This window comes from Tympanuchus pallidicinctus, unplaced genomic scaffold (genome assembly GCF_026119805.1).
Source record: "Tympanuchus pallidicinctus isolate F22 unplaced genomic scaffold, pur_lepc_1.0 scaffold15, whole genome shotgun sequence".
NCBI lineage: Eukaryota > Metazoa > Chordata > Aves > Galliformes > Phasianidae > Tympanuchus > Tympanuchus pallidicinctus.
Genome location: NW_026294669.1, coordinates 7,417,859 through 7,431,198, shown reverse-complemented (window position 1 = coordinate 7,431,198; position 13,340 = coordinate 7,417,859). Strand labels below are relative to the sequence as shown.

Below are 13,340 nucleotides of genomic sequence, written 5' to 3'. Positions count from 1 at the left end.
CAGCGAGACATCAATTTCTTTGCCTTGATGCCCACTGTGAAAGAGAATTAATTGCTCCTAACTGTTCACGCTGTTGGCACATGGCAAGAACTTGACTATTTCTTAAGGTGTTCTTCAGAAACATTAATTGTCACCTAAGGAAAATTCTAAATGTTACAGGACTTGAGTCAGGGAACCACATGCAAGGATACTTCCGAAGAGTATGAGATTTGACCATTTGACTTTGGGATTAGGTTATTAACCATATAAAGCCGGTCTATTATACAGCTTTCATAGCCATCAGTGTTCTCCATAACTCATAAAAAGTGAATTAGTTATGTTAAAAAGTAATTAATTTAGAAGAGTTAATAGTATGGTTTCAGTACATCTTACTATCTTCATTTTCTTGGAAATTTGCAGTGTATTTTCAAACGTCATACTGAGAAAACACCAAGAAACTAAAATTTAATATTTTCAAGTAAAACCCCTCACTGAAAGCAGTTACGCTGTTTTATCTTTTTCCTACCCTCTTCTTTTGAAAGTTTCATCAGCTCAGCTCATTACCACTACCTTTTGATCTACATGAGAGTCCTCAGCTGGAAGTTGAATGAAAAATACAATAGAGAAAAGTTAGCACAAAGTAAAGCAGGATCCTGGGACTGGATCTTATCGACAGTCCTGCTGCCATTGCTAGTAATTTGAATTGTCACATTTCTCTACTCTGTGAAGTAAATAAGGGTTCATTTTTTGACATGGCCCTACTTTAGTTACACTTTGAAAGCTCCCAGCCATTAACAGTGGCATTTAACCACTAGCTGGCAGACAAGAACTTTGATGCTTCCACAAATCTTTTGGCTTACAAACATATATTTGACAGCTTTAGGCCCAGAGGTAGAGGACAGTCAGCCCCTCTCTGGGTATTTTCTTGGAAACTCAAATATTGGAGACAACAATGAAGAAAAAAGAAAGCAGTGTGCTTGGTGTACAATGACACCTTGCAGGACTGGCCCCACTCATAAAGCACTCACTCCCTAATGAATTGAGTGCTTATAATTGATTAATGACCTACAGCATCTCAACATTTTACTGTTACAAAACATCAACAAAAACATTTCCATTAGAAGTCTTCGATGGAAGAAGTAGCTTGTATCCATCTTGTAATGACCACCATATGCAAAACAGCTCTCCATGTCAGAGGAGATGTTCATTACTGTTCAGTAGTAACTTCATTAGACACAAAGCCAAGAGAATCTACACACTACATTCAAGTAACAGCCAGCCTTTCCCATCCCTTTATTTACAGTTTGCGTTTATCTTTCAATGTTCCAATATGCAACTTTTCTGGGATATTTCCTCTAAGATATTTTATTGCTTGTTTACAGAAACTTAGCTACTATATCAAACCCTTAAAAGACATATTTACTCAGCTACTTCATTTGGAACATGTTTTCTTTTACATCTGTTAATCTACACTGCACTTCTTGCAGCAGGATTGTAGCTATTCAATAATTTAAGTTGTGACATTATGAGACTATCAAACATTCACAGCACTACCCTGGAGAACTCTCACATTATCACATACTACGAGCTATACTGATAGCTATTCTACGCATCATTTTAAAATGTTAGAATGTAAATGCAAGTTGTGTGAATGTGGTCACACAGGCAGTCACTAGAAGAAGATATTAAAAAGAAACTAAAATTTGTGCTAAACTGTAATGCTACTAATTTCCCTCCCTCGCTCTAAACTTCGGCATAATTGAGAACTGATCCGCCAGGTTACAGATACACATGCCTATTTTATCCACAGAAACAAGATAGAATAAATAGTAGAAAACAATGAGCACATTGCACCATTTTCCAAAAAATAATTGAGCTGAGCAAGAGCAATGATTGAGAATCGTCGGTGTTTTCCATAATACTGCAGCTTAAAAATAAAATTCTGTCCAAAAATCTCTGTATCAGTTGAAGGCAATTTTCCAAAGCCTTGCAATGCATTTTTTTCTGCAGTATGGGCAACATTCATCAATTGGGAGCATACAGCACTTTCTTTGATTACAGTTTAAAAAAGAAACATAAAAATCTTGAGACTCAAGTGATTTTTTCACTCAAACTCATTTTTGTTTCTATCGGATGTAACCCATGCCAGCTTTATTTTGAACTCAGAGTACTTAGAGGGTGACATACATACAGAAAAAATGCATTTTTGTCAATCTTTCTCAACCTGAGGAGTCTGCTTTTGAAAATCCCGCAGTGAGGACTTTTTTCTGTATCAGAATTTGATGCTAAATCATTTTCAATCATTATAGCTTTGGAGATTAAAAAAAAATATTTTTCAGGGGAAAAGGAGATAGATTACTTGAAACTTAAAAGCCTTATCAAATAGTCCAAATACAAAGGTTGATATGTTCCATAAAAGCGGTTTTAATTACAGGAATCTTCTTAGGTAGGGTGACCCAAATTCTTGATTGGCCTAGCTCTCTTGCAGCATCAGCAGAGTTACTTCAGCAAACAGTCTGACACAGAATGCTTATTCTGAACACTTTGCCTGCAACTGCAGACACATTTACTTCACGCAACTCCAGTCTCGTACAACAATTTGAGGTGTTCCAGGTACACACGGCCAAGTCAAGGACTTCCAAAACCATCAAACAGCACAAAGAAGGCCCAAACTGCCCCGTGCCCTGATTTGGCAACTCTGGGTGAAATTCTTCACCTACAGTTCCAAGATCATTACCAAAATAGAGAAATCAATGCAGCTTGGTTATAATTAATGAGATGTTTACTTTCCCCAGTATGACCACCAACCACTGGGTGTTGAAAATCACAGCAGCACACTGATAACCAAGGAACCTAAATAAAACAACTATCTAAAAATGATTTTCCTCATTTCTTAAGAGTCTTGAACAGTGCTTAGTGTCATTACAGCATGCTGGCAAGGTTTTCAGAATTATGAAATATTGCCAAAGTGTTTGTATCTGAAAAAGGCATTAGCTGCTTGATGGACTTCTTCAGTAAATGTGACCTCATTTCAGATGCAGAAGTCGGGAAACATTTAGAGAGGATCAAATACTATAAAAACAGAAAAACACCAGTATTTCCTTAATTATTTTATGGATTTGTTTTCACTGAGCTTTTGTTTGCCCTCCGCAAATATTTGCATAATCAAGTTTCAGAGACATTAACGCTCCCAGAAAACACATTACAGCTGTTGAATTTTAAAGCTGAGATTTTTCAAACTCCAGACCAAACCTATACAAAAAAAAGGTGCTTGTGAATGCAAACTGAAATCTTTCTGAAGACAAGTGTGAAGAATTCACAGCTCAAAAGTTATCATGGGGAAAAAGAGTCATCAGTACCATCTCTTTGGGCTTTAACAGACAAATCCTTGATTATATTGACCTCCAGAAGTCAGATACCTCTGACTGAAAAATCAGGGAGAAATATTTACTGTGTGGACAGTCCTGTTGTCTCCAAGTTGAAAGCAAAGAGCAAACTGAGTCTAACACCTGTGTGATGAAGACAGCTCAAGCAGGAGTCAGGCACATGCCATCAGCAAGCACACCTCCACGGTCTTTGGAGTGCTTCCATTCACTTTTCTTCCTCTTCTTCTTACGACTGACTCTGTATTTTTGTAGCACTTGTCATCCTTTCCATTTTTCTTCCTTCCCCTCCACCCATAGCTCTAGAGAGCAGCACAGGGACAAAGCCACAGTCTGACTCTTCCAGCCTGACCTGACTAAGGCCACAGTCATTCACTTGGAATTGCTGGAGTTGGAAGAGACCCTTAAAAGCCATCTGTTCCAACTCCTCTGCAATGAGCAGGGACACCTGCAGCTCAATCAGGTGCTCAGAGCCTCATCCAGCATGATGCTTGCATCTCTCTTATGCAAACAACCTACAAATATTTGCAGAAAGCTTCCCTCCACCTCCAGAAGGGAAACAGTTAAATGGCAGTTTGCTTTAATTCCATGGGAAAACTCAAATGAATAGGAGCTTAATCTCTTCCTGGCTGAACACTCCTACCATCAGCAGTAACACAGTACATGAGTCTGCCCCAAGTCCCAGTTTTCAGCTTCACCCATTAGACACTGAGTCCTGTACCGAAAAGGTCAACTAAGTGATTATTGACATATGCATAAATTGCAGCAGGAAAACTTTTAATCAATTGCTGCAGTGCTGCTAAGATGCTTTTATGGGTTCAGATTAGCAGGAGAGGGGAAAAAGGATCCTTGCAAGCAGCAGAAACCAATATGTCCCAGTAGGAGACGATGCTCTGCCATTTCCTTCCACCCTTGTGGAGAAGCAAGGTTAGGATAGAGATTTGATACACTGCTTGTCCTGCTGCTCAGCAGCTCATGCTGGGTGGGCTTCAGTGTATCTCTTCTCTGCAATTCCCCAGCCCATGCCCAAACCCCATCCTTTAGCTACATAAATGTATGTATACACACACACACACACACATATATATATACACACATATATTTAAAAAAATGAAAGTCAGGAAAATCAGCAGTAGGGCTTGGTTCTCACTCGAGGATCTGTAAAAGCTATTTTTTAAAGCAATGCTCACTTCTGCAGGTCACCTCCACAGCATACGTGAAGAGAAATGTTTGTGGCATTAATCCTGCACTGACAGACAGATGTGGCCTTCAAGCTGAGTTAAGTGTTCAGTGCTCTTAAGGGAAGAAAGTAAGTGATTTCTTTTAGATATATAGCTTAATTGGGAAGTCAGGGATTCTCCTGCCTAAGCAATTGATTTCACAAAAAAAGAAAGTTTATTTCAGAATATAAACCTGCTGTTCATCTCTAACGCCCAGGGAAAAATTAGCTGGGGGACTGATGCTTGCCTTATATTGCTGAAACCATAGGTCTTAGTGCATAAATAAGGTTGATAAACCAACAGCATTTAAACAAAGCTTCTTTGTGCTTTGGGTGTGCAGGGCACACCGAGGGGTCAGGTCACTTGTCGCCATTTCCCCCAGCACAGGGGGACTCAGCCCCCAGCAGTGACATCTGACATAGAGACTTTCCCTTCAGCTTAACAGGCTTTGGTTGTGAAATCGTACGGTACACGATATCAAATTCTGAAGCTGCAGGAAAATAAAGTAACCTAAACACTATCCTTTAATATAATAGCATCAATTTGTCCATGCTTAGCAAGCTATTAGGCACCTCCATATCTACTGCTGTAAATCACAGGAGCAATGCTTGTTCCTGTTAACAAAACAGCCTTCATTTTCATTTCTCTGCAATCTTGTTAACATAAAAATATGTAGAAATACGTGAGCAGAAATGTCACTGACTTACTGACACAGAATTATGAAATATTGCCAAAGCTTTCACAAGAAGAAATGGGCATACTGTTATTACTGAAATAGTAATTTTTATAAGCTACATCAAGTAAAACATTACTTTAAAACAATACAATTTATTATTTTGAAGATAATAAGAACTGAATGTCGATATCGCCACTGCCTCTCACAGTGTTAAACCACTACTACACAGGTAGCTACATTTGGGCCAAGAATACCAAGATAACTTTTGTATGCGGAAAAAGCTGTATGACTATGAACATCACTTCCCCAGCAAACTTATTATTTCAGTTTCTGTTACTACAAACATATTTAGTTGGAAGACAACATGCAAATCATATCATGCTCAATTTAAGAACAAAATACTGAACAAGGTAAGTGCATAATTATCTTCACATGTTTATAGTAGAACAGTTTTGGACTAAAGAATGAGAAAGCTGAATTTCCCTGTGATTTGGGGCTGTGAGTGATAGATGACACTTTCCTGAAAGGACACCATATCTTAAGTGGTTCTTGAGAGAATCAGACTTAATGCTGTATTTCTAAGGTAATGATTTATGGTAGGAAAATTATTATATGATTACAACCCATGAAAATGCTGACCTATTATTAAATACAATTTATTGTAGCATTCATGTGCTTTTGTGTGTATTACTTTTAGAATGAGTGCTTTCACTAAAGTCCCATCATTGCCGTTAAGTTAGAAGCTATAAATTGCATATGTATTAGAATACCATGGCATGCATGTGTGTGACTATATAATACATGCATAAAATCTACAGCACAGAATCAGTATACATAAATACTTCAATATACGTGAGTACCAAACAGCTCTTCTCTAACTGGCTTTAAGCTTTTACAAAAGGAGAAGGAAATTAAAAGTAAAATGTTTTGAAAAGTCTATTAACCATTGATACATGCAAGGAACAGCCAACAAACAACCTGTCAGCAGGTCTGCAACTGGCAAAATACAATTAAAACACACCAGTGCCTCCTCTCAACCCAAATTCAATCAAAACCAATTCACTGGATATGGATGCAGAGGAGCCCAAGATGTTTTAATGGAACAGGACTCATAAAGGTGCCTGGAGCACTTTTATCAAGTTCCACCATTGGTGTCCCCTAACTGCTTGCTACATACTTCCAGGGAGATTCTGGGGAACAAGATATACAACAAGGGCACGCACCTAACACTTACAAAAACAGAAATATTTACTTTCTTCTGCAGCTGGATTTTGAGACAGATGCTCCCAGCAGCTGGGCACAAGCTGGTACCACCTGGCACGGTGATGTTCTCGTCCATTACTTTTTAAAGTATCGCTTTCTTATATATTATTAAGCTGCCATCAACTTCCATCCCGACAATATCCCTTGTGCCCTTTGTTATACATTATCCTGGATAATGTATAATTGTATGTTTGCTGAGATTATCTGTTAGTGACTCAGTTTTGATGTAATGGATTTCAAACTGTTCTCGTTTTGGGGGATTTATTTCCCAAAAAGCTGATAGACCTGAACCATTCCCACACATGCACACTGTCTCTTTCATACACGCCCTGTGGTCATACAGACACGAAGTTTCCTGACATCGCAACATGAAAAGCATTACTGAAATGCTACTCTCTTTTAAATAAGTGCTAACTATCAATAGGGAAAGTGTCAGTACAGCACTGTTCATTCATTACTGTTAAAACATGACTATGACATATCCAAAATGTAAATTTCCTGATAACGTCCCCCAGATGCTGCTGAGTGCTGCTGCAGGATTTCTGCTAAGGGCAAATCTGCATTTGCCTTTTATAGTTTACAATCTAAAAGCTAATGAATAAATAAAAGTGAAAGGAAGGCAAAGAAGGGAGAGTAAAAGGGTATAACATACGTATTATATTACACAGTAATTACGTGCTTCTGAGATGCCAATTAGTAACTCCTGCCATGATCCAGCTCGCAGCCAGATCGATATGAGGTTGATAAAGGCAGAGAGCCATGAGCTGGTAGAGAATGTTTTACTATTTGAGATGGGGAAAACCACAGAAATATTTGCTTAACTCTTCTTGTTCTTGTTGTTAAGTGCAAATCATAGCCCTGACTGTGTTAAAAGCAAGGCAGAAGTATTTCTCTTCTGCCATACCCATAATTTCTGTGCAAATGTTTGATTTGAAAGAGTTTTTAATGCTAAGAATTCTTTCCTGGTTTTGGTTACTTTTTTTCTTTTTTTCCCTCCAACAAGGCAAACTATCCTTTAACCGACATTTCCTCTGTGGCAAAAAGCAATCAATCAACCATTTGGCTATCTGTACAATATCAGTGTGCTCAGCAGCAGCGTGATGCTCCTAAACTGCTCACAGCATTGATACAGGGAACTGAGAGCATACAGAATAAAGCCATGTTCATTGCCTAGGGGACTCTAGACTGCAGCCATACAGCACTGAGGCGGGTGTTTAGTGTTTCCATCCAGACCCTAACAGTTTTTGTTACAGCTCTCAGAGTGAAGGATCATTACTCACAGTAGTGCCAGCCAGGTGGTAAGAGATGAGGTCCTTTCTGCTGCAAAAAGGCTCAGAGGTAAGAGGCAGCTTTAGGAGATTTTGCATCTTTGAGCTGCTTTTTTGCCCTGGGTTACATTGGATTTCCTTTGTCAGCTCATCGGTGTATGACTACAACTACTCTGGATGCAGCACAGCCCATCCCTGGGTTCTGGGATGCAGAAGCAGCTCCCCTCAGTCAGCACAGATGAGAGAAGAGTGTCTACATGTGCCCACATCCTGGCAAGTACCCCACTGCTTTTGTAGGATGGCTCAAAAGTTCCAACAAATACTGTGAAGTGAAGTTACACTAATCATAACACACAGGAGCTGAGATGCCATTCGTTTCTGTTTGGAGAGAAACATAAATCATAACAAAATGGGGAAAAAAAATCTCATTCCAGTAGGTGTGAAGTTTTTATGTAACCTTTTTTTCTTTCATTTTCATAATTTCTGGAATCAGTGCTGCTTTTTGGCAAGATACAATTAATATGTAATTTCTATCTGTCTGATCACTAATAACATAGTTTAGAAATAATTTCCAACATGATGCCCTCATTACCATGGGGCAGCTCCTACCCATCATACAGACTTTCTCTGGCAATAGCTACCTACTTAGCGTGAAAGCACTTGAAACTATTTATCAAGCACATTTTACACCTGACACATTGAATTAAGAGCAGAAAAATGAGATGGTTTTCTAATGGTATCAATATCACCGTGCTGGTTGTAAAATGGACTCATGTCTCAGAGGCTCTGATTCATGTCCTCCCTTTTTGAAGACTATTGACTTGTCTGAGTTGCGTTTTTTGTTGTTGTTCTTTTTCTTAATGGTATATTGATATTCACTGTTGCTGTTTGTTGTTGCTTTGCCTTAGAAGTCCTGTCAAGTGAATTTAATAAATGTTACTGCCAGTGAAAAATTAGCATTGGCTACAGCAAGCATAGGAGAGGAATGCTGCCCAGAGCACGACCACTTCACATGAGTCCCCATACTTCCAGGGACAGATCCACAGAGGATGAAACAATGTAACATTAAATACGTTGAGTCTTTGAAGTGGGCCAGGGTAACAGCAATTCATCACTCCCAATGACCTTGCACATTTCAGCATGAAATAACTGGCTGTTTATGGTATGATGAATAAGATTATGTGTTACCAAGAGGTCATTAGAACCACAGTTCAATCCCACTCCTTCCACAAGCCTACAGCATCCTTCATTACTAATCATATGCCATGGACTGCCAAACAGCCTATATGGAAACGATGGTGCCAACAGCAGCTTTACACCTCTAATCCTTTCTTTCCTCACAATATCTGCTCCCAACTGGATAATGCTCTGCTGACAGCCTGCTTGCTCCAACAGCATGACAGGACCAGCGCCCTGAAACCATGCAGCCCCCCAGAGCTTTGGGGAAACTTCTCAGCCTTTCACATCATTTTATGGAAACAAAATTAAAAACACAAGGTTTCTCTATGTTACATTTTTACAGCTAGAAATCGATCATCAAATGCAGGGTCGCCGTGTTATCAGGCTATTTCCAGAAAATAAAAACTAACAAAGCACTTATCTCTACAGCGACAGTTTTCAGTGAATACAAATCTGTTTAGGGATTTCATTTCACGTTACAGAGAGCGGCACGGAGGCTCAGAAGCACCTTCAGATCGACGCAAGGCAGGATGCCGGGCACGGGGCAAGAGGCAGAGAGGAGAGACCATCCTGCCCACTATGCCGGTGACAACTCGGTCCGTTCTTTCCGCGTAAGGCCACTCCACCCCCAGCAGGACCCTTAAACAACAACCTTTACCCCGAGCACCGCTGCTAGGAAGGCTGCAGCCCTCAGCTCCTTCGGGCAAACTTCGCGCGCGGACAGGAGACAAGAGATGGAGCAGCCGCTGCCCCTCAGCCGCCCAACCGCAGAGCGGGGAGAACTTTCTTCTCGCCCTGAGCCCCCCACCCCTCCCGGCCGGGCCTTACCTTAGCGGCTCTGGAGGAATGGCACTGCACCTGGTGGTGGGACACCGTCGCCGTCTGGTTCATGGTGCCGGGCTGCCGCTCCGCGTCCCGAGGCTGTTCCGGGCTGAGTCGGGTTGGGATCGCCGCGAGCCGCCGCGAGCCGCCGCCTCACCCTGGCGGAGCGTGCAACTGCTGGCAGAGCTCAGCCCTCCGCTCTGCTGCTCGGAGTCGGCTCGCGGCCAAAAGTTCCTTCACAGCGCTCCCTCCGGTGCCGCCGCTCCCCTCGGGCTGACTGCTGCTCCCGGCAGCGGCACGCGAGCGTCAGCGCGCAGAGAGGCGCGAGCAGCGGCGTGACTGCCATCGCCGGCGCACATGGGATTCCAGCAGCCTCCGGGCTTTGGGAGGCACTGCAGCGGTTCCACGCTCTCCCCTCCTCCGCAATCATTGCAGCTCTGGCTGTGCTTCTGCCCGACTAACTTTTTGTGGGGTTGGGTTGGGGTGCAGATTGGAAGCTTTCCCCGGCAGCCACCAAATGCTCCTCCACAGGTGCAGCCCCGAGCTGGAATCATAGCCGGAAGACCGTGATACGGCACACAGCATCCCCTGCAAAGAGGCAGAAACAAAATCACAACAGAGAAGATTTGCTTGACGTTTTTGGTTGTGCTTTGGGCAGCTCAATGAGCACCTGTGTAGGCATTTGTCCCAGCTAAGCATCTGCCCAGAGCTGTGGGCATCACATCTGGAATTCTGTCCCTGCAAGGGCAGAGAGATGGGCAAGATGGGAGCTTGCTGCTGCCAGGGGTACAAAATCCCCAAACGGCTGTGAGGCCTCTGAGCCACACCTGTAGCCCTCATCTGACTCCAGCTGTCAGCCTGAGCTCCTTCAAGTGGGGCTTACTGTCAGAAGATTGGATTTTCTCAGAAGGAAAACTCCTTACAACCATCTCAGATTTAATCTCTCTAAAGTAAAGCTTCATTTTGCACACTGCAATTTAGACTCAAAGTCATCTCCAATGGAAGCCAACCATGGAGGGAAGGAGTCCCCACGTGCCCAGCTCCTGGGGCAGACATGGTCACCTCCAGGCACTGCACTGGGCCTGGCTGCCCGCCCACACACCCCATTTGCATTAACCTCCTTCACCTTATCGGATTTATTGGATTTTGAGCAATAAAAAACACATTTAGCAAGCACAGCGGGCTGAGCAGTGCTTTCTTTCCCCTCTTTCATACACAGACAGGAGTAAAGCTTTAATGGGTATGGTCTAGAGGGAGGTATCCCTGCACATAGCAGGGGGTTGGAACCAGGTGATCTTAAATGTCCTTTTCAATCCAAACCATTCTATGATGGTTCAGAAGACTGAACTCACACCTCGTTCAGTTGGAGCTATGGATGTTTCTAAGCTCCTGTGGAAACTTTGTGTAAAGTTTTTTTGCTTGATTTTATGCTTCCCAGTGGCTGAGTTACATGAGCCACAAAAGCAATTTTAAGCCAACACAGAAATATTTTCCTTGCTAAGATAACAAAATAAGCAGTGTGGGTAAAAAGCTGCCAAAGGGAGAGAAATGAGATCAATAATTTTCTGGCATTGTTTTTAAATAAACTTCTACACATTCTAATTTATCTATTCCTAGAGAGGACAGGTGCTGCTGATTAACCTCCTGCTCCAACCAGGTGCAATCTAATGGTGGCATGAACTTACCCCGGGGCTCAGGACTTGTAACAACTCAATCAACACACCGTTCATCATTGCAAGCTATCTTAGAAGCACCTTGGATCAGTAGGGTGGCCTTCCATGAGATGCCAGCTGTCATCCTCCAGTGCTGCCATTCCCCTCCACCCCTTGGCTGCTGCTAATCCTCCTCTGTGAGTAATCCTCTTTGGGATCAGAGCTGCGTAGTGCCGCTCATACTGGCTGTTAGCTGCCAATGCAAGTATCCACATTAGCCCTGCAAAGAGCTTTTTAAAGATTTCAGCACCTCTAGGGCACAGTTAAATAACTGAGTGATTACTGGAATATGCTGGAGATTATTAAAGCTGTAAATACCTCTCATACAGACTGCAATGGAGCTGGTGGTACCTGCTGTGTTGGAGCTGCACCTCAGCACTTGGGATGGACCTCCTTCCTGAAATGTTTTAAAAAAGAGTAAAGAAACCAGCACCGTCAGCCAGGAAAATGAAGGAAACTCTCCAGAAAGTTTAAATGAAGAAAAATCCCCATTCCTGCCAGAACACCCTGCCTGCCCCAGGGTCCTGCCATGGGACATGGTGTTCTACAGGGCCCTGATTGCTATCCCAGCCCTGTAGGCTGCTGCAAGGACTCCTCAGACAGTTCCCTGGCTATGTGCTCCCCTACCTCCTGTTTGCTGAACCCTATTTTCTTTCAGAAATACCCCAAGCACTTTCTTTGATTTTTGAGCTCTATGATCCAAATTACAGTGTATGATTGCTGTTCTCAGAAATAAATAAATCAGATTCAATATTGGTAATTAGGCATACTTTATCACAACATAGCTCCCATAGCTCTTCGCTTTCTTTTCCACACAAGTCCATCAAATCCCCTTTTGCTACTGTTCCACACTTCTGTTCCTGTGGTCATAGGCATTGGCAGCAATTGTCAGGAGCAAATTCATCTCCTAACTCACAGTGCTCATGATCAGACTGCAGACTTTTCTGTTCATACACCACAGTATGTTAATGTCAGCAGGGATGCTGGCACTGGAACACTGTATTACTTCAAGGTGCTGTCCTTGTCACTGTACAAGCTTCCATCCCTTTTGTCATGCCCAAACTCCATCTCAGTTCACCATCATTGAGTTCTGAGGGGTTTGAGCATCATTCATTGCTATTTTGAACAAGGAGGATTTACACTGTTGCTAAGCTGTTGCTTAAAACTTAAAACATCCAGTTCAATACATGGATCCGATGAAGGAACCAGGTCGTCTCAGTAGATGTTCCTGGTTTGTACAAGCCAACATTCATAGAAATGTATGGGCAGATCTGTTAGATTTGCTTTCTGCTCTTTTGCACTATGTTTGCTTTAAGAGAATTCAGTTAGATGAAATATTTGTGCCTCTTTGTAGAAACAGAAGATAGACTCAAATGCTCCGTACCTGCACAATGATTCCATCAATTAGTTTTCTGTACCAGTTCAGGTGCATAGTGTAAAATTACAGCCAAAACATTAAAGAGTCCTCCCTGTTACAACGATAACAAGTTGTTTCAACTAGATTTTGCCTGCAAGCATGGGCTATCCTGAAAACAGGCTCATCAAATCTCTGTATCACTGACCTGTATGGAATGAAATTCAGCAAAGAATCAATCTTCTTTGATCTCATATGAAGTCTGTAACAGACCCCAGGAGGAGTAGGTTCCAACTTACTGTTTCAGTAAAGAGTTTTCTCATTCATTTAGCCTTGTATCTGCAGGAGCTACTGCATTATAAAAAGGTGAGCTGACGGATTTGAGAAGCAGATCTAATTTCATGCATAACTATTACTCACACCGCTAACAGGATTCAATATTTCTACCACCAAAGAGCTCTGGGCTGAGTAATGTTTCTGCACA

At 42.0% G+C, this 13,340-nt stretch overlaps 1 protein-coding gene across 1 annotated transcript in view; it reads right to left on the bottom strand.

Annotated features, from left to right (window-relative positions):
- DPP10 (dipeptidyl peptidase like 10) overlaps positions 1-10,361 on the bottom strand; it is a 396,750-nt gene extending 386,389 nt beyond the window's left edge. The window contains exon 1 of the mRNA XM_052675376.1: positions 9,797-10,361. Coding sequence (XP_052531336.1) covers positions 9,797-9,859 — 63 coding nt within the window. The 5' untranslated portion in view covers positions 9,860-10,361. The remainder of the gene's footprint in view (positions 1-9,796) is intronic.
- Positions 10,362-13,340: the final 2,979 nt, after the last annotated feature.